The 22,461-nt window shown below is 38.5% G+C and overlaps 5 protein-coding genes across 5 annotated transcripts; all 5 read right to left on the bottom strand.

Moving 5' to 3' along the window:
- Positions 1–3,818: 3,818 nt before the first annotated feature.
- Positions 3,819–6,572, bottom strand: LOC120349604. Its single transcript, XM_039420034.1, has one exon. The coding sequence runs from the start codon at positions 6,417–6,419 to the stop codon at positions 3,819–3,821; it is 2,601 nt and encodes an 866-aa protein (XP_039275968.1). The 5' UTR covers positions 6,420–6,572.
- A 3,307-nt stretch (positions 6,573–9,879) lies between these two features.
- Positions 9,880–10,836, bottom strand: LOC111044498. Its single transcript, XM_022329661.2, has one exon. The coding sequence runs from the start codon at positions 10,834–10,836 to the stop codon at positions 9,880–9,882; it is 957 nt and encodes a 318-aa protein (XP_022185353.2).
- A 2,006-nt stretch (positions 10,837–12,842) lies between these two features.
- Positions 12,843–13,799, bottom strand: LOC111062897. The gene has a single exon (XM_022350587.2). The coding sequence runs from the start codon at positions 13,797–13,799 to the stop codon at positions 12,843–12,845; it is 957 nt and encodes a 318-aa protein (XP_022206279.2).
- Positions 13,800–15,806: 2,007 nt separating this feature from the next.
- On the bottom strand, positions 15,807–16,763 carry LOC120349603. The gene has a single exon (XM_039420033.1). The coding sequence runs from the start codon at positions 16,761–16,763 to the stop codon at positions 15,807–15,809; it is 957 nt and encodes a 318-aa protein (XP_039275967.1).
- Positions 16,764–18,767: 2,004 nt separating this feature from the next.
- LOC120349602 lies at positions 18,768–19,724 on the bottom strand. The gene has a single exon (XM_039420032.1). The coding sequence runs from the start codon at positions 19,722–19,724 to the stop codon at positions 18,768–18,770; it is 957 nt and encodes a 318-aa protein (XP_039275966.1).
- Positions 19,725–22,461: the final 2,737 nt, after the last annotated feature.

Genomic DNA, 22,461 nt, shown 5'->3' with positions numbered 1-22,461 from the left:
TTCAGCATGTTCTAAATTGAACCATTTATTTTTTAAATGATTTCATAATTTGAAGACTGTATAATAAGTACAAACATTTCAAGATTACAATACAAAGATGATCAAGATGGATAATGGGTAAATAAGTTCCCTAAAAAATACAAATAAGAGAAAAAGAAAATTGGGTAAATAAATTTCCTAAATAATACAAAGAAGAGAAAGATTAATAATGGGTAATAAGTTCCCTAAAACAACACACATTTCAAAATAAGTGATACATGATGAAAAAATATGTCACAAGCACACAATTCTTTACACTACAGTGGATAGATTCTAGAAAAGTTAAGTTTCATCACCAATTCAAAGATTAGGAAAATAAGCTACTATTTTAACTTCCAAAATTATTTCAGAAGAATACAAATTTAAATGACTATGGACAAGATTGGTTAAGATATGCATCATAGAAGAATTTTACTGAACATTACACAAAGACAGGAAAGAATTGAAATTTGAAAAGATTAAGGGCCAAGAAAAAAAGGCTACAGGAAAGAAAAAAGACACAATTATGGACTCTTACCATACACTGCGTAGCGATTATGCTATTCTGAATCCCGGCATAACACAGGATTCCTAATCATTGTGTGCTGGGGAATATCCTTTCATCATGTGATTCACAGTCATCATCTTGTAAATAAGCAACTTGAAACAACCTTTGAATACTAACACATCAATGGTGACTTTGTGTTTTGTTTTCTTCAAGAACATAATTTTATTCATGGGTTAATTTGTTTCAACAAAGCCATTTTGCTTACAAAAGTTAGTCATGTTCACTTGAGAATGCATTGCATACACCTTTTCAATTCTCAGTTGAAAGTTGAACTCATCAACTTGACTCAAAGCAACATTCATTTTGTTTACATTGTTCCTAACCTCCACAGAAACCTGTCTCATGTAAACATTCACTTTACTTACTGTTTTCCTAACTATCAATTTAGCAATATCACTTTCATGATAGTTGACTTTCAGTGAAGACAACTCCCTACTTTACTTCTTTACTTCTTTACTCAATTCTACTATCTCATTATGGTTGACTTTTTCAACAACAGTAACTAGGCCTACATTGTCAGAAACTTGAATGAGTTGATCTTGTATCTTAACACTACTATTATCATGCTTCAATTTGTTTTCATCTTCATGATTATCACTCAATGTTTCATGTGCATCTTTCAATAGAAGGTTTATACTAACCTGCTCTAGTCTTATGCTAGCAAATTCTTGCTTCATATCATCAAACCTAGCACTTTGATCTTGTTTCAAATCATCCAATTTAGCATTTGCTTATCAAACTTAGCATTTTGCTCATCAAATCTAGCATTTAGCTCATCAAACCTAGCATTTTTCTCATCAAACCTAGCATTTTGCTCTTGTTTCAAATTATCAAATCTTTGTGTTAGGAATGCTATAAGATTTATATCATTTTTAATGTTTGCCATTTTGTAATATGCACTGATATCTATTCATTAAAACTTGATCTCTCTTGAACCGATTTCCCATTCAGCAGTATACCATTCATAACCTATCAAGATATCTATCCTACTAATAATTTTTCATAACCAGGGATTTCATGGTGTACCATTTGGGACATATTTATTTTGTAATTCGGTCCCACCACAGGAGTACTATTTGCCGTGCTACCAATTCCTCCTAAATCGGTTGGATAGCAAATTTTCACCTATTAACCTAAGGAAGGTTATCGGCTCCAACGTAATAGATTCTTAGTAAACTATGAATGGATCTATTGCCTATGAATGAGAAATCCAGTTTTCAGAGCAAATGAACTTATAATCTTCAGAAGAATTTTGGTAATACACTACACAAATACACAAAGAACAATATCTTACACATTTAAGCATCTAAAGTCACTACAAGCTAAATACTTATCCAGTTTATATAGTTGAAAAACAATGGCTATAGGCTTGTATACACAATAAACAAATTATAGACAAAATAGAACACTATAAACTGTTTAAAACTCAATTTAAAACATTAATAATTCACTTAAACAGAAAAATATTCAGAGAGCACAAAATTACAACACACGCAGCCAGCCATATTTTTAGAGAGAAGGAGGAAGCCTAGCTACAAGGAACAGAGCAGAGCTTTGTAGACACTTGAAACCAGTGTCGACGTTACGGACACGTCACCAAAAAATTATAAATTACAAGTTTAGAATTCACATTTTATATTTGTTCTCAATAAAACTTTATTTTGAAACTGTTATTTTAAATTTTATATATCATCTCTATATTATCTGTTAAGTTTGTTAACTCTGTTTACAGAGTATGTTTTTTCAGTGATACCATTGAACATGCAACACAATCATCTACGATAAATTCTCAGTCAAAAAGTTGTCCGTATATCGATGACTCTGATATTTACTATAAAGTTTTATAGATCTCGAATTGAAGATCCGATTCCAATCGAGAAAAAATGTAATATTACAGTATATAATGTTTTTATTTCAGTTTGACTAATCTTCTATCACAGTCTCGCTTTCATTCATAAACATGATAATCCTAAATACGTTGATTACCTTAAAGATGTAGCTTATCTTACGTCGAACAATGTACAATACAATTTCCATTGAATTACTGTTATGATGATCATTGGAATTTTTGCCTGTGATTGAGAAAAAGTCATTTTATGAGCATTGAAATTCATACCTAGAAAAAGTTGCATTATTACTAGAAATTTTGTTATTTTTACTATTTATTATAGGTACTGTACATTGATTTTTGTGATTATAGAGATCAACTACTTTATTCTGAATCAGGATAAGGATGAATAGGGAAATTGTGAGATGGGGATAACATCCATAGTTACATAGCATCAATTTGAAAGCTCTGATAATAATGATTTGAATGGAACTGCGATTCTGGCTTGGTATTGCCTCTTCATGTTCAGTGAGAATAGAAAGCTTCAGAGTAATTTGTTCTCACTATATGTGATAATATTGGTAATATTTGGTAACATTTGTTAATATTTCAACCGAATGTGCAACAAATTAATCTACTTTAAGCTTGAAAATTTTCAACTTATCAGGAGTACAGTGTTATCATATAGTATGTCAGGTAGGCCCACCCTTTTATTTTTTTTTTTTTGTTCACGTGATCTGATGATATTCATTTCATTATCAAGTGTTTAAATCATAAAGAGTGATGAAACAAGATAAAACACAAAAAAAACTATGAAAAGAAATGTTGAATCTTCATTTTTCACAAAATAAGGATAATATGAAGGAGTCGGACACATAATATATCATGAAACTTCGTTGAAAAACATCAATATCTGAAACTAGAGTTATCAAATTGTGTTACCTCTGACTCGTATGGAGAAGGCACACTTCAAATATTAATATAATAAATTCTGTGAACAAACAACGAAATCCTGATTTTTATCATGAGCATGGTAAAATCAAGAAAATGGTAATATTTTTTAGAATATTGAAAAGTGAAAATCTATATACAGCGCATGTCAAAACAATAGACAAAATTAATTGTTTCGAGGCCATAGTGTAAATGAGATGCAATGTAGACAGCAGTATTATTCTGTTTACTATGGTGAAGGGAGTCAGCTGCGTCGGCTGTTTCCCCTTCGACAGCGTCAACTTGAATCACAAATACATAACAATATACATCAATGGATTCACAATGAATGTGGCTACAATAATTATTTTTGTCACATTGTTCTTTAAAATTACTTGCTTCGAAGTTAATCGGAGAAAACAAAAAAATCAAATCGAAAACCCCCTATATTTTTACATTATATTATCTTGTACATTATGTTATTTCTGTGCTGTTAAAAGTGAGTCCTAACATGCTCATATGTCTCTCCACCCTGTGCATCTGCTCCTGTAGCTTCTTTCCATCGTGATTCAGCAAGATGATGTCATCAGCATATCCCAATGCTCCTTCCCCTTCATCATCACCATCGGCCACATCAAACACATCATCTATGACGATGTTGAAAAGCAGAGCAGACAGGGGATCACCCTGTTTGACACCTCTGAGCAGCGGTAGTTCTTGCCCATCCAACTCCGTTGTACAACCGTCATATATGTTCCTCATGAGCTCGATAAGTGCATATGGCAGTCCTTTCCGTTTAAGCGCATTTAGTATAATATTATGTGGAACTGCATCAAAGGCTCTCCTCATATCAAGAACAGCTCCACATACTGCCTTTCCTCTACATCCATATCGCAGGGCACTGTCCAGGGTCGCACAATTAATTTGACATCCTTGTCCGGGTTGGAATCCTCTTTGCCGTATGTTGAGTTCTGTGACGCGTCTTATCCTTTTCTCCATCAATCCCGCGTATATCCTGTAAACCATTGAGCCTATTGTCAATGGTCTCCATGAGTCAGGCTTAGCAAGATCCTTATTGGGCTTGGGAATAAAGATTGTCCGATTCCTCTTCCATGTCCCTGGCACATGTCCACTTGCTGTGACGACTGCAAAAAGTTTTGCCAGAAGTATCTCGACACCTTTATTCTTTAAAAGGCTTGATCTTGTAATGTTATCTGGTCCAGGCGCTCCACCCTTCTTCATCCTCCTAATTCTATCTATTATTTCTTTCGGTGTCATCACAGTGAGCACGCCCTCAACCTCATGCACCTGCCCAGTGCTCCTATCTGCTTCATAACCTGTATTGATATCGCTTCTACCCCATATGTCCTTATACATCTTATAAAGTTCATCTCTTGGCTTGATGTCTCTGTCCCTATTCATTGACAAGTCTCTTAGGGTTCCCATGTCATTTTCTACAACAATTTCAGCTAGCTTTCGTGGGTTTCTTCGAAATATCTCCTGTGTTCTTGCGTCATCCCGCCTTTTAGCATTATTCTCCAATTTCCGCTGACTCTCTCCATCATTGCTCTTCTTAGGTTTTCTTGCTCGTAAGGGTTTACACTCGTCCTTCATCTGTTCATGTATTCTATCAGTCATGCTCTCGATCCTCTCGATAGAGATGGCATCCCCTCTGCTCAGTACAGCCAAAATCCCATCCACACTCACTATCAGTTCCCCCACCTCACGCTTACAGCTTTGACCCCTCATTTTAGAAGCATCCTCTGCCATCTTAACTCTCCATGCAGACTCACCATCGCATATCACTCCTTGAAGATCCACAGGATCAGCATGAAACATCACGTCATTCACACCACTCCCCCATATGTTGTTTTTCCTCCCATTGGTGTCCTTAGCTTGTTCCTTGTTCCAGATCTTAGTCAGTCTGTCATCGCTCTCTCCATTGTCATCATTGCCCGCACGAGTCTCCATTTGTTTGTTGCCCACCTCAGGTACAGCCTGTAGGGGTATCGTAGGAGTAGTAATCATGTGTATGCTGTCGGGAGTATCATACTCAGTTGATTTTTCCTTTTCTTCTGGTTGTTCTTCACAAATGAGTGGTGGTATCAGGTCAGAGTCATTTCTCTTGTCACATCCTATATTCAGATCAACATCATCATCCTCTTCACTCACACCTCCATAGAGGAAAATTTCATGGAGTGGCAGGTTACTATATCTCCGTGCTCTTTCTCTGATTTGCTTTGGAGTTTTCGTTTTAATGATTTCTGCTAATATATTTCCATATCCCTTCAGTCTACCCTTTGTTTTCAGGAAGTCTTTAACTTTTTCACCTTCTTCTTCAGTCCACTCATAGGCTGGTCGTCCAGGAGGTCTTGATGCTTTCATTCTGTCCAATATCATCTTGCTCCTTCGTACTGGGTGCTTATGTCTGATATGCTGCGACAAACCGCTGGTAGTCTGGAATCTCTTATCGCAGTTTCTCTCTTCGCATATAAATTCGCCGGTAGCCACCTTTGGACCTTTGCATAATGGAAAATGACAGGAGACTGACTGATATGAACTCCATCCATCAAGCCCACATATCAGGCATTCATATACAATCTTGCATTGCGCGTGGCGTTTCAAGACGTGTGCAATCAGTCCATTCCTCCCTATTACCTTCTCAAAGAATTGATCGCAACAGCCACATGATATTGGGCTAAAGGGGATACATATGGTGATTCGAAGTGGCTTATTCGCAGGTGTCCCTCGAGTTTGGGGCGATCCATTTATACCATTCTCAACAGTCATCTCAACCGGGGCTTCCTCAATTCTTGATGACAGTATATTCATTTTGATTTTTCTTCTGAGATCTGGAATATCAGCTTGCTCAAAATTAATTGCAGCCCGTCTCACCAGGAAATCCGCAAACATGCACACAAACACCCCACAATCATTACCATTCCTCTGCTTTGGTATGTTTCTAGCTGTATTCATACGCCAGTTTTCTCTTTCCGGTTCTCTATCACAGTCTTTAGCTTCAGTCAGGAGATAATCATTTATCACTCTCAAAACGTCAGATCCTTCATGGCCCATACTGTGAAAATATTCTATTTCTCTAATATTATTGTTAACTGATACTAAGCTCCAGTGAGCATTCTTATGTATGGGTATGAGAACCAAGTCATAATTGAATATTTCACCCGGATAGGTCCATCTTCTAACAGCTCCTGCACCATTAGCCTCCAGAATAGGGTAGAGATCCATCCATCTGTGGTTCGTCTTCATTTGGTGTTCCATCCATCAGAGGTTTGTCTTCATTTGGTGTTCCATTCATCTGTGGTTCGTCTTCATTTGGTGTTCCATCCATCTGTGGTTCGTCTTCATTTGGTGTTCCATCCATCTGTGGTTCGTCTTCATTCGGTGTTCCTTTTTGAGCTGGAACAGAACAGGAACAACATTTAATCATTACTGATAGTCCCATTGCTAAACTGCTGAAATTATTCACATGGAGACTCATAAGTTATGCATTTTGTCCTCTAAGAGTACAAATAATGTTCATATTCTAATAATGTGATTCATGAATTATGACATTGTTCTAATATGAGATGCAATAAGATATTTTTTACAAGGTATCTTCAATTATTTCATTTTTCTTTTCTGTAGTTTTTGGTGATTGGTAAAACAGTGTTATCATTATTAACTGCCATACAAAATCTTTATTCAATTGAACTTGAAGTGGTTACAATCATAATTATCTCAGAAACAGGAAACTATTTTGGCTATGAAGCCATTATCAATCTCAATTAAACCCTCAAGTTTGATTCACAAAATAATATGATTCATGAATCCTCATCACGACCAGTACTTTAGTCTATTGTTTTTTGTTATGTTAATGTGGTTGTGACAACATCAAGTTCTACACCTTTCACCATCACCAATAAAAATAAAAAAATCTCTTTAGACTTACCAATTGCCAAATCCACCAGCAGCTCACCTCGAGTCTTTATTCTTCCTCTCCTTTTCATGTTCTGGTTACGGTATTCTTTTTGTAGAGCCTGAAACAATTTAAAGTTTTTTATGTCAATAACTACCAATAAAAGCATTGTATTGAAAGGAATCAAGATAGTTCTGTAACGAAAATTGAAGTAGTATTTCCTTGAATGTAGGCTAATCATTAGGCCAATGAAGATACTAATTTCATGGTTAAATTAATCAGGAAAATGCAGAAGAAAAAATGTATACTTTCAAGGCTAATTTCATAGAAAATTACCTAGGCTTTATAAGGTGTAAAGTCTACACAACATTAAAAATAGAATTATCTTTACCTTTAAAGATAATTGAAATTCACAACATAACAACTATCTGCCTCTCAAGTAGTAATGATTATGCTAAAGAAACACAATACCGACTTTTTTAGCATTCTGAAATATAAATGTTTTCTATAAGGAGTTTAATTTTTTTATCTAATCAACAAAAATTCTGCATATTTCATCAAGCAACTCCAGATAATGACCTACCTGAACAACATCCACGAGAAAAACCATGTAACTCCAGATTTCATCCATAAAAGAAAACCTCCTAACTCCAACTTAACCTCATTTGTAACCTAGATCGATAAGTTATGTTGACAAACCGTGTAACTCACACATGTAATAAATGAGAAGAATACAAATGATTAAGTATTATTACATATAACTAATAGTTTTACTAAATAAAATAGGCTTACCTGGATATATTCAAAACTAAATAGTTGGAAATAACCTATTATTCCTCTATTTTGCCCATTCTCTTCATTCTTTCCACTCCTTCCACTCCCCCCATTATCTCCACACTCTTCATACTCATCAAATTTAATTCGGGCAGTTGCCACCTTCATCCCTCTTTCAATTGCTTTAATATGATGAAACACAAAATCATCTACTCTCAATGGAAGCGTCTTTTTTTTAGAAGTGTTTTTTTTTTTCTAAAATGCTTTCCAACAGCTGCTGAACTGACTGCTAATCCGCCATATTTGGAAACTGGAACCATTGCACTTGTCCACAATGGGATTAAGGAGGATATCTCCAAAATATGTTTGATCAGCTCAGGCAAGTATTGCTGGTTTCCTCTATTACCTTTTATGATTGAACCTTCAATTTCTTTGAAAATATCTTGAACGAGGGTATGGAATGAGTTCCCCACTCTTGAGTGATTCCTTCCTCCTGAGTTCCATAATAAGTCTCCTTAAACTCACCAGACTCATCTTGAACAAGGCCACCAATTTTTTGTATTAAATATTCCTTGCTCATCTCACTTGGAGTAATGCACCTATCATCATCAATGCCTAAAGTAGGTGAAATTGCAACTCTTATAGTATGCTCCAAGATGTTGCAAATCTCTTTCAAGTCACTACACTGTAGCAATTGGCACATACATCTAATAAAAATGTTTTGTTATTCTAATGGAATTCGAAAACACTTCCATGTGGTCACTAATTCAGTGACATGAGCTTCATCATAATCCTATGAAGCAATTGAGGTCTAAAATGTTGGCTCCATCATTTCTCACAATGCCTAGAAGCTATGCACATCCATTAATTTATGATTGCAGGAATGGCAAAGTTGTGAATGCTTGAATACAAGCTGACATAAGTGCCTCACTCATATCAATTACACTTCATGAGATGTGGATAGCCCAAATTACAAACGAGAGCAGAGGACTGTCAATATATTTAAAGAGCAAAATATTGAATGATAATATGCTAGAATAAAGAGAGCAATAATTAATAGATTGAATGTAGTAAGTAATATTTTCAGCATTAAATTTATACCAGAAGTGATTTATTTGGTTACTCACCAGCAAGTAGTTTTCTTCAAATACTAAATACCAACTTACTCCAGGAATTGGAATTAGGTTTGTGGCAGGACAAGACGGAGTCGGGAAAAGGTGTTGGCTTCTCTTGTACATCTGCTACCCCTATCCAATGTATGTTAATTCTGGCATCAATTCAATTACTGATCAGTCCGAAAATTGCTTGGAAGATAACTTTACTATATTGACTATTACTTTACACTGCTGTACAATTCTAAGTCCGATCGCACTAGTTGAATATTTCAACATATATTTTCACAAATAACAAGGAAAAACTGTACTTCTCCCCAACTTGGGACAGTTAATATATCGATAATAATTTTAACACAACGACGAACGTGTAAAATTTAATTTCAACGGCAACAATCGAAAAAACAGCCACGATCCTGTTTTTTCACCGTTCGACACGAGCTGGAGACTTCAAGTGACGCTTATGCGATAGAAATCTAAATACTAACTTATCCGCTAGGGCGCAGCAGCTGCCGGCCTCGCCACTCCAACTACCGCGAGACTTAAAACTAATTTAAAACTAGACTTAATCTAAATACGCTAAAGGGCGTCACCATTCCCCCCACCCTGAAACGTAGTTTTCAGCCACGACTTTGGCCAAAACTAGACAAAACAAAACAAACCGAAAGAAAATAAGACGACAAAGGAAAAATGCAAAAAAAAAAAAAACGAACAATAATTCTTATCCTAAGAATTATTGTGTGGGCAATGGAAACAATTTGGTGGCAGGACGTTTGAAACGACCAGTAGCTAAACGTACTACTGCCACACGTATGACACCATCGGCTCCAGGAAACACTTCCTCAATGATTCCCAGAGGCCACTTCAATGGGGGTAGATTAGGCTGATCCACTATCACAACCGTTCCAACAGTGAGAGGAGGTGATGACTTGGACCACTTTCCACGTACTTGTAATTCATGGAGATACTCCTTTCTCCACCTATTCCAAAACGATTGAACAAGCTGGTCGATGAGTTCGTAACGAGTGAGACGATTGACGGGAATGTCGGTCACATCCTTCATTGGAAAAGCCGTCAACGGTGTCAACTTCAAAAAATGAGCCGGAGTTAAGGCGAGAGGTTCGTTCGGATCCTCGCTCAAAGGGCACAACGGCCAAGAGTTCAACACCGCCTCCACTTGAACCAACGCAGTATTCATCTCCTCATAGGTCAATAGTTGATCGCCAATCACTTTTATAAAATGCGACTTGACCGATTTTATGTTGGCCTCCCAAATTCCACCGAAATTTGGGGAAGCAGCGGGAATGAATTTCCAATCCACTCGATAATCAGCCAGCTCATTAGTAATTGTATTTTGAAACTCCGACGAATCCAATAATTTCGCTAACTGTACCAGCTGTGCATGCGCACCAACGAAATTTGTACCATTATCGGAATAAATTACACGGCAAGGTCCGCGTCGAGATAAAAATCGGCGAAATGCTGAAAGAAACATCGGCGTAGATAAATCAGAAACCAATTCTATGTGCACAGCCTTTGTTGACATACAAACAAATAGACAAATGTATGCTTTGAGGATGAGTGGATTTCTGCGTCGAGCCATTGTGATGCGTACAGGCCCACCGTAATCAACACCACACTGTCTGAACGGTTCACTCTGGAGTACCCTGCATGCAGGCAAATCACCCATTTTGGGAGGTGTTACACTAGGCTGACATCGGAAACACCTATTGCATTTTTGAATACGACTCCGAATGACCACACGAGCAGAAAATATCCAGAACCTCTGTCTTATTAACGACATTAATAGACGAGGACCAGCATGACAATTTTTTCGATGATAATGATCGACAAGAAGGGTGATGAAAGGATCACTCTTAGGCAAGACAATAGGGTGACAGCTGTCAAAATCCATGTCTGAGTTCGGCAAACGACCACCAACTCGAATTAACTCCTTGTCTATAAACGGTGACAAACGCTGAAATTTGGGGGCACAATCTTCACCCTTTTTTAGTTGAACAAGCTCACGTGAAAAATGAATTCTCTGTACGACTCTACACAAATATCTCTCCGCCACATCGAATTCCAGTTCACCTGCTTTCGGCAATATTCGCACTGCCTTCAATACTAGTATCATGATACGAAACAAACGTTGATAGTCAGAGCATTTCTCAATCAAATTATATATTACATTATCTGGAACACTTTCAGATTGAACAACCGTGACAACATTTGAAGATTTCATTTCAGGTGGACACTCTATTTCTTAAATTTCAAATTTTACAGGCCAGTGATTTTCCTTCATAGTCAACCAGTGGGGTCCTGTGCGCTCCGAAGATATTAAGATCGCATACCACGAAATAATGATGGATTATTTGCGCCAAGGGCACATGACCTTGATTGAGGATCAGGAAAATACAAAAAAATGCTGAGAGACTAGAACAAGAACAGCAACAACAACAACAGCAACAACAACAACAACAGCAACAGCAACATCAACAACAACAGCAACAACAACAACAGCACCAACATCAACAGCCCAACCACCGCAAATAGAGAGATACTCTGATGACACTGTTGGAGCAAATTTTTCGCTTGTAAAATCTCTCATCCTCGTCTCGAACTATCTGGCATGGCCAGTAGGGCCCTTTGCCAATTCTGGCCCAGTATAGTTCCAATAATAAATCCATAACATCAGGTTCCTGTTCCGGTTGTTTGGACTCAGAATTGTAACGCAGAATAATTCTAGCATGAAAAAAAATACAAATTCGAAACAATTGGGTTCATATCCGGCCCGGAGGACCATAATGGATAGCCCAAATTACAAACGAGAGCAGAGGACTGTCGATATATTTAAAGAGCAAAATATTGAATGATAATATGCTAGAATAAAGAGAGCAATAATTAATAGATTGAATGTAGTAAGTAATATTTTCAGCATTAAATTTATACCAGAAGTGATTTATTTGGTTACTCACCAGCAAGTAGTTTTCTTCAAATACTAAATACCAACTTACTCCAGGAATTGGAATTAGGTTTGTGGCAGGACAAGATGGAGTCGGGAAAAGGTGTTGGCTTCTCTTGTACATCTGCTACCCCTATCCGATGTATGTTAATTCTGGCATCAATTCAATTACTGATCAGTCCGAAAATTGCTTGGAAGATAACTTTACTATATTGACTATTACTTTACACTGCTGTACAATTCTAAGTCCAATCGCACTAGTTGAATATTTCAACATATATTTTCACAAATAACAAGGAAAAACTGTACTTCTCCCCAACTTGGGACAGTTAATATATCGATAATAATTTTAACACAACGACGAATGTGTAAAATTTAATTTCAACGGCAACAATCGAAAAAACAGCCACGATCCTGTTTTTTCACCGTTCGACACGAGCTGGAGACTTCAAGTGACGCTTATGCGATAGAAATCTAAATACTAACTTATCCGCTAGGGCGCAGCAGCTGCCGGCCTCGCCACTCCAACTACCGCGAGACTTAAAACTAATTTAAAACTAGACTTAATCTAAATACGCTAAAGGGCGTCACCATTCCCCCCACCCTGAAACGTAGTTTTCAGCCACGACTTTGGCCAAAACTAGACAAAACAAAACAAACCGAAAGAAAATAAGACGACAAAGGAAAAATGCAAAAAAAAAAAAAACGAACAATAATTCTTATCCTAAGAATTATTGTGTGGGCAATGGAAACAATTTGGTGGCAGGACGTTTGAAACGACCAGTAGCTAAACGTACTACTGCCACACGTATGACACCATCGGCTCCAGGAAACACTTCCTCAATGATTCCCAGAGGCCACTTCAATGGGGGTAGATTAGGCTGATCCACTATCACAACCGTTCCAACAGTGAGAGGAGGTGATGACTTGGACCACTTTCCACGTACTTGTAATTCATGGAGATACTCCTTTCTCCACCTATTCCAAAACGATTGAACAAGCTGGTCGATGAGTTCGTAACGAGTGAGACGATTGACGGGAATGTCGGTCACATCCTTCATTGGAAAAGCCGTCAACGGTGTCAACTTCAAAAAATGAGCCGGAGTTAAGGCGAGAGGTTCGTTCGGATCCTCGCTCAAAGGGCACAACGGCCAAGAGTTCAACACCGCCTCCACTTGAACCAACGCAGTATTCATCTCCTCATAGGTCAATAGTTGATCGCCAATCACTTTTATAAAATGCGACTTGACCGATTTTATGTTGGCCTCCCAAATTCCACCGAAATTTGGGGAAGCAGCGGGAATGAATTTCCAATCCACTCGATAATCAGCCAGCTCATTAGTAATTGTATTTTGAAACTCCGACGAATCCAATAATTTCGCTAACTGTACCAGCTGTGCATGCGCACCAACGAAATTTGTACCATTATCGGAATAAATTACACGGCAAGGTCCGCGTCGAGATAAAAATCGGCGAAATGCTGAAAGAAACATCGGCGTAGATAAATCAGAAACCAATTCTATGTGCACAGCCTTTGTTGACATACAAACAAATAGACAAATGTATGCTTTGAGGATGAGTGGATTTCTGCGTCGAGCCATTGTGATGCGTACAGGCCCACCGTAATCAACACCACACTGTCTGAACGGTTCACTCTGGAGTACCCTGCATGCAGGCAAATCACCCATTTTGGGAGGTGTTACACTAGGCTGACATCGGAAACACCTATTGCATTTTTGAATACGACTCCGAATGACCACACGAGCAGAAAATATCCAGAACCTCTGTCTTATTAACGACATTAATAGACGAGGACCAGCATGACAATTTTTTCGATGATAATGATCGACAAGAAGGGTGATGAAAGGATCACTCTTAGGCAAGACAATAGGGTGACAGCTGTCAAAATCCATGTCTGAGTTCGGCAAACGACCACCAACTCGAATTAACTCCTTGTCTATAAACGGTGACAAACGCTGAAATTTGGGGGCACAATCTTCACCCTTTTTTAGTTGAACAAGCTCACGTGAAAAATGAATTCTCTGTACGACTCTACACAAATATCTCTCCGCCACATCGAATTCCAGTTCACCTGCTTTCGGCAATATTCGCACTGCCTTCAATACTAGTATCATGATACGAAACAAACGTTGATAGTCAGAGCATTTCTCAATCAAATTATATATTACATTATCTGGAACACTTTCAGATTGAACAACCGTGACAACATTTGAAGATTTCATTTCAGGTGGACACTCTATTTCTTAAATTTCAAATTTTACAGGCCAGTGATTTTCCTTCATAGTCAACCAGTGGGGTCCTGTGCGCTCCGAAGATATTAAGATCGCATACCACGAAATAATGATGGATTATTTGCGCCAAGGGCACATGACCTTGATTGAGGATCAGGAAAATACAAAAAAATGCTGAGAGACTAGAACAAGAACAGCAACAACAACAACAGCAACAACAACAACAACAGCAACAGCAACATCAACAACAACAGCAACAACAACAACAGCACCAACATCAACAGCCCAACCACCGCAAATAGAGAGATACTCTGATGACACTGTTGGAGCAAATTTTTCGCTTGTAAAATCTCTCATCCTCGTCTCGAACTATCTGGCATGGCCAGTAGGGCCCTTTGCCAATTCTGGCCCAGTATAGTTCCAATAATAAATCCATAACATCAGGTTCCTGTTCCGGTTGTTTGGACTCAGAATTGTAACGCAGAATAATTCTAGCATGAAAAAAAATACAAATTCGAAACAATTGGGTTCATATCCGGCCCGGAGGACCATAATGGATAGCCCAAATTACAAACGAGAGCAGAGGACTGTCGATATATTTAAAGAGCAAAATATTGAATGATAATATGCTAGAATAAAGAGAGCAATAATTAATAGATTGAATGTAGTAAGTAATATTTTCAGCATTAAATTTATACCAGAAGTGATTTATTTGGTTACTCACCAGCAAGTAGTTTTCTTCAAATACTAAATACCAACTTACTCCAGGAATTGGAATTAGGTTTGTGGCAGGACAAGATGGAGTCGGGAAAAGGTGTTGGCTTCTCTTGTACATCTGCTACCCCTATCCGATGTATGTTAATTCTGGCATCAATTCAATTACTGATCAGTCCGAAAATTGCTTGGAAGATAACTTTACTATATTGACTATTACTTTACACTGCTGTACAATTCTAAGTCCAATCGCACTAGTTGAATATTTCAACATATATTTTCACAAATAACAAGGAAAAACTGTACTTCTCCCCAACTTGGGACAGTTAATATATCGATAATAATTTTAACACAACGACGAATGTGTAAAATTTAATTTCAACGGCAACAATCGAAAAAACAGCCACGATCCTGTTTTTTCACCGTTCGACACGAGCTGGAGACTTCAAGTGACGCTTATGCGATAGAAATCTAAATACTAACTTATCCGCTAGGGCGCAGCAGCTGCCGGCCTCGCCACTCCAACTACCGCGAGACTTAAAACTAATTTAAAACTAGACTTAATCTAAATACGCTAAAGGGCGTCACCATTCCCCCCACCCTGAAACGTAGTTTTCAGCCACGACTTTGGCCAAAACTAGACAAAACAAAACAAACCGAAAGAAAATAAGACGACAAAGGAAAAATGCAAAAAAAAAAGAAAACGAACAATAATTCTTATCCTAAGAATTATTGTGTGGGCAATGGAAACAATTTGGTGGCAGGACGTTTGAAACGACCAGTAGCTAAACGTACTACTGCCACACATATGACACCATCGGCTCCAGGAAACACTTCCTCAATGATTCCCAGAGGCCACTTCAATGGGGGTAGATTAGGCTGATCCACTATCACAACCGTTCCAACAGTGAGAGGAGGTGATGACTTGGACCACTTTCCACGTACTTGTAATTCATGGAGATACTCCTTTCTCCACCTATTCCAAAACGATTGAACAAGCTGGTCGATGAGTTCGTAACGAGTGAGACGATTGACGGGAATGTCGGTCACATCCTTCATTGGAAAAGCCGTCAACGGTGTCAACTTCAAAAAATGAGCCGGAGTTAAGGCGAGAGGTTCGTTCGGATCCTCGCTCAAAGGGCACAACGGCCAAGAGTTCAACACCGCCTCCACTTGAACCAACGCAGTATTCATCTCCTCATAGGTCAATAGTTGATCGCCAATCACTTTTATAAAATGCGACTTGACCGATTTTATGTTGGCCTCCCAAATTCCACCGAAATTTGGGGAAGCAGCGGGAATGAATTTCCAATCCACTCGATAATCAGCCAGCTCATTAGTAATTGTATTTTGAAACTCCGACGAATCCAATAATTTCGCTAACTGTACCAGCTGTGCATGCGCACCAACGAAATTTGTACCATTATCGGAATAAATTACACGGCAAGGTCCGCGTCGAGATAAAAATCGGCGAAATGCTGAAAGAAACATCGGCGTAGATAAATCAGAAACCAATTCTATGTGCACAGCCTTTGTTGACATACAAACAAATAGACAAATGTATGCTTTGAGGATGAGTGGATTTCTGCGTCGAGCCATTGTGATGCGTACAGGCCCACCGTAATCAACACCACACTGTCCGAACGGTTCACTCTGGAGTACCCTGCATGCAGGCAAATCACCCATTTTGGGAGGTGTTACACTAGGCTGACATCGGAAACACCTATTGCATTTTTGAATACGACTCCGAATGACCACACGAGCAGAAAATATCCAGAACCTCTGTCTTATTAACGACATTAATAGACGAGGACCAGCATGACAATTTTTTCGATGATAATGATCGACAAGAAGGGTGATGAAAGGATCACTCTTAGGCAAGACAATAGGGTGACAGCTGTCAAAATCCATGTCTGAGTTCGGCAAACGACCACCAACTCGAATTAACTCCTTGTCTATAAACGGTGACAAACGCTGAAATTTGGGGGCACAATCTTCACCCTTTTTTAGTTGAACAAGCTCACGTGAAAAATGAATTCTCTGTACGACTCTACACAAATATCTCTCCGCCACATCGAATTCCAGTTCACCTGCTTTCGGCAATATTCGCACTGCCTTCAATACTAGTATCATGATACGAAACAAACGTTGATAGTCAGAGCATTTCTCAATCAAATTATATATTACATTATCTGGAACACTTTCAGATTGAACAACCGTGACAACATTTGAAGATTTCATTTCAGGTGGACACTCTATTTCTTCAATTTCAAATTTTACAGGCCAGTGATTTTCCTTCATAGTCAACCAGTGGGGTCCTGTGCGCTCCGAAGATATTAAGATCGCATACCACGAAATAATGATGGATTATTTGCGCCAAGGGCACATGACCTTGATTGAGGATCAGGAAAATACAAAAAAATGCTGAGAGACTAGAACAAGAACAGCAACAACAACAACAGCAACAACAACAACAACAGCAACAGCAACATCAACAACAACAGCAACAACAACAACAGCACCAACATCAACAGCCCAACCACCGCAAATAGAGAGATACTCTGATGACACTGTTGGAGCAAATTTTTCGCTTGTAAAATCTCTCATCCTCGTCTCGAACTATCTGGCATGGCCAGTAGGGCCCTTTGCCAATTCTGGCCCAGTATAGTTCCAATAATAAATCCATAACATCAGGTTCCTGTTCCGGTTGTTTGGACTCAGAATTGTAACGCAGAATAATTCTAGCATGAAAAAAAATACAAATTCGAAACAATTGGGTTCATATCCGGCCCGGAGGACCATAATGGATAGCCCAAATTACAAACGAGAGCAGAGGACTGTCGATATATTTAAAGAGCAAAATATTGAATGATAATATGCTAGAATAAAGAGAGCAATAATTAATAGATTGAATGTAGTAAGTAATATTTTCAGCATTAAATTTATACCAGAAGTGATTTATTTGGTTACTCACCAGCAAGTAGTTTTCTTCAAATACTAAATACCAACTTACTCCAGGAATTGGAATTAGGTTTGTGGCAGGACAAGATGGAGTCGGGAAAAGGTGTTGGCTTCTCTTGTACATCTGCTACCCCTATCCGATGTATGTTAATTCTGGCATCAATTCAATTACTGATCAGTCCGAAAATTGCTTGGAAGATAACTTTACTATATTGACTATTACTTTACACTGCTGTACAATTCTAAGTCCAATCGCACTAGTTGAATATTTCAACATATATTTTCACAAATAACAAGGAAAAACTGTACTTCTCCCCAACTTGGGACAGTTAATATATCGATAATAATTTTAACACAACGACGAATGTGTAAAATTTAATTTCAACGGCAACAATCGAAAAAACAGCCACGATCCTGTTTTTTCACCGTTCGACACGAGCTGGAGACTTCAAGTGACGCTTATGCGATAGAAATCTAAATACTAACTTATCCGCTAGGGCGCAGCAGCTGCCGGCCTCGCCACTCCAACTACCGCGAGACTTAAAACTAATTTAAAACTAGACTTAATCTAAATACGCTAAAGGGCGTCACCATTCCCCCCACCCTGAAACGTAGTTTTCAGCCACGACTTTGGCCAAAACTAGACAAAACAAAACAAACCGAAAGAAAATAAGACGACAAAGGAAAAATGCAAAAAAAAAAAACGAACAATAATTCTTATCCTAAGAATTATTGTGTGGGCAATGGAAACAATTTGGTGGCAGGACGTTTGAAACGACCAGTAGCTAAACGTACTACTGCCACACGTATGACACCATCGGCTCCAGGAAACACTTCCTCAATGATTCCCAGAGGCCACTTCAATGGGGGTAGATTAGGCTGATCCACTATCACAACCGTTCCAACAGTGAGAGGAGGTGATGACTTGGACCACTTTCCACGTACTTGTAATTCATGGAGATACTCCTTTCTCCACCTATTCCAAAACGATTGAACAAGCTGGTCGATGAGTTCGTAACGAGTGAGACGATTGACGGGAATGTCGGTCACATCCTTCATTGGAAAAGCCGTCAACGGTGTCAACTTCAAAAAATGAGCCGGAGTTAAGGCGAGAGGTTCGTTCGGATCCTCGCTCAAAGGGCACAACGGCCAAGAGTTCAACACCGCCTCCACTTGAACCAACGCAGTATTCATCTCCTCATAGGTCAATAGTTGATCGCCAATCACTTTTATAAAATGCGACTTGACCGATTTTATGTTGGCCTCCCAAATTCCACCGAAATTTGGGGAAGCAGCGGGAATGAATTTCCAATCCACTCGATAATCAGCCAGCTCATTAGTAATTGTATTTTGAAACTCCGACGAATCCAATAATTTCGCTAACTGTACCAGCTGTGCATGCGCACCAACGAAATTTGTACCATTATCGGAATAAATTACACGGCAAGGTCCGCGTCGAGATAAAAATCGGCGAAATGCTGAAAGAAACATCGGCGTAGATAAATCAGAAACCAATTCTATGTGCACAGCCTTTGTTGACATACAAACAAATAGACAAATGTATGCTTTGAGGATGAGTGGATTTCTGCGTCGAGCCATTGTGATGCGTACAGGCCCACCGTAATCAACACCACACTGTCCGAACGGTTCACTCTGGAGTACCCTGCATGCAGGCAAATCACCCATTTTGGGAGGTGTTACACTAGGCTGACATCGGAAACACCTATTGCATTTTTGAATACGACTCCGAATGACCACACGAGCAGAAAATATCCAGAACCTCTGTCTTATTAACGACATTAATAGACGAGGACCAGCATGACAATTTTTTCGATGATAATGATCGACAAGAAGGGTGATGAAAGGATCACTCTTAGGCAAGACAATAGGGTGACAGCTGTCAAAATCCATGTCTGAGTTCGGCAAACGACCACCAACTCGAATTAACTCCTTGTCTATAAACGGTGACAAACGCTGAAATTTGGGGGCACAATCTTCACCCTTTTTTAGTTGAACAAGCTCACGTGAAAAATGAATTCTCTGTACGACTCTACACAAATATCTCTCCGCCACATCGAATTCCAGTTCACCTGCTTTCGGCAATATTCGCACTGCCTTCAATACTAGTATCATGATACGAAACAAACGTTGATAGTCAGAGCATTTCTCAATCAAATTATATATTACATTATCTGGAACACTTTCAGATTGAACAACCGTGACAACATTTGAAGATTTCATTTCAGGTGGACACTCTATTTCTTCAATTTCAAATTTTACAGGCCAGTGATTTTCCTTCATAGTCAACCAGTGGGGTCCTGTGCGCTCCGAAGATATTAAGATCGCATACCACGAAATAATGATGGATTATTTGCGCCAAGGGCACATGACCTTGATTGAGGATCAGGAAAATACAAAAAAATGCTGAGAGACTAGAACAAGAACAGCAACAACAACAACAGCAACAACAACAACAACAACAACAGCAACATCAACAACAACAGCAACAACAACAACAGCACCAACATCAACAGCCCAACCACCGCAAATAGAGAGATACTCTGATGACACTGTTGGAGCAAATTTTTCGCTTGTAAAATCTCTCATCCTCGTCTCGAACTATCTGGCATGGCCAGTAGGGCCCTTTGCCAATTCTGGCCCAGTATAGTTCCAATAATAAATCCATAACATCAGGTTCCTGTTCCGGTTGTTTGGACTCAGAATTGTAACGCAGAATAATTCTAGCATGAAAAAAAATACAAATTCGAAACAATTGGGTTCATATCCGGCCCGGAGGACCATAATGGATAGCCCAAATTACAAACGAGAGCAGAGGACTGTCGATATATTTAAAGAGCAAAATATTGAATGATAATATGCTAGAATAAAGAGAGCAATAATTAATAGATTGAATGTAGTAAGTAATATTTTCAGCATTAAATTTATACCAGAAGTGATTTATTTGGTTACTCACCAGCAAGTAGTTTTCTTCAAATACTAAATACCAACTTACTCCAGGAATTGGAATTAGGTTTGTGGCAGGACAAGACGGAGTCGGGAAAAGGTGTTGGCTTCTCTTGTACATCTGCTACCCCTATCCGATGTATGTTAATTCTGGCATCAATTCAATTACTGATCAGTCCGAAAATTGCTTGGAAGATAACTTTACTATATTGACTATTACTTTACACTGCTGTACAATTCTAAGTCCAATCGCACTAGTTGAATATTTCAACATATATTTTCACAAATAACAAGGAAAAACTGTACTTCTCCCCAACTTGGGACAGTTAATATATCGATAATAATTTTAACACAACGACGAACGTGTAAAATTTAATTTCAACGGCAACAATCGAAAAAACAGCCACAATCCTGTTTTTTCACCGTTTGACACGAGCTGGAGACTTCAAGTGATGCTTATGCGATAGAAATCTAAATACTAACTTATCCGCTAGGGCGCAGCAGCTGCCGGCCTCGCCACTCCAACTACCGCGAGACTTAAAACTAATTTAAAACTAGACTTAATCTAAATACGCTAAAGGGCGTCACCAAGATGTAGGCACATTACATTGCAGAATAGAGGCCAGCCAGTGACTTATAGTTTCAGTATCTTGTCGTTCTGATAAGAAATTACAAGCATACAATTACAAAACATACAATTACAAAACATACAATTACAAATTACATCAATTGATACTGATATAGGATAATTATTTTTACAGAGTTCTCTGTATACATTAATCTGCGTAGAGCTATGATATCATACTGCTAATTTATCATATGCTATGTCTTGTATTTTGCCCTTATATCTTGATTTGTGCTTAGCTCTTCCCAAAGAAACTATAGGATTGTCATCAAAATGAGCTGTTTTCAAATGTTTTGACTTTGCATGCTAGACCTTTCTTGAAATTGGCAAGCGGGCTTCACATCTCCAAAATTTATCAACTTGTCTGCCTGAAGTTCATTAAACGTAGTGGAAGCCACGTTTTCATCCATCACTTTTTTCAGTGTTCCTTTCCGCATGCTTCCAGATAAATCTCTTTGCAATTTTGAGGGATGTTTGTGCCCTTGTAGGTGCACATGAACTTTACTGGGTCCCCATCTCCGGGCAAATTTTGCATGCAGCAGTGTTTCTTCAAATGATTTATGACCTCCTGCATCAGTTGAAGTTGTGAGTGTAGCTTCATGGGGAGCTTCATCCAGAGCCTCAATCAACAGTCATTGTCATTTTGACCTGAAGTTCTCAAGTTTTCGAAAAACTGGTGGTATGGTGTAGGTATCAGTCTTGATTCACACAAACTTAATAGGTCAGATTTTTTGAGGACTGAGATACCAGGAGGAATCTTATATGCTGGCTGTAGCCTTTGAGGTGAATCATTTGCTCTTGCCGATGAACTCGATGTTGTTCTTCTAGAAGCTC

Source organism: Nilaparvata lugens, chromosome 2 (genome assembly GCF_014356525.2).
Source record: "Nilaparvata lugens isolate BPH chromosome 2, ASM1435652v1, whole genome shotgun sequence".
Taxonomy (NCBI): domain Eukaryota; kingdom Metazoa; phylum Arthropoda; class Insecta; order Hemiptera; family Delphacidae; genus Nilaparvata; species Nilaparvata lugens.
The sequence above is the reverse complement of the archived record's forward strand: the minus strand, read 5'-3'. Positions and strand labels throughout refer to the sequence as shown.

What these genes read in the sequence shown, in the direction of transcription:
- LOC120349603 (XM_039420033.1), bottom strand. Translation starts at nt 16,763, where the DNA reads ATGGGTGATTTGCCTGCATGCAGGGTACTCCAGAGTGAACCGTTCGGA.
- LOC120349604 (XM_039420034.1), bottom strand. Translation starts at nt 6,419, where the DNA reads ATGGGCCATGAAGGATCTGACGTTTTGAGAGTGATAAATGATTATCTC.
- LOC111044498 (XM_022329661.2), bottom strand. Translation starts at nt 10,836, where the DNA reads ATGGGTGATTTGCCTGCATGCAGGGTACTCCAGAGTGAACCGTTCAGA.
- LOC120349602 (XM_039420032.1), bottom strand. Translation starts at nt 19,724, where the DNA reads ATGGGTGATTTGCCTGCATGCAGGGTACTCCAGAGTGAACCGTTCGGA.
- LOC111062897 (XM_022350587.2), bottom strand. Translation starts at nt 13,799, where the DNA reads ATGGGTGATTTGCCTGCATGCAGGGTACTCCAGAGTGAACCGTTCAGA.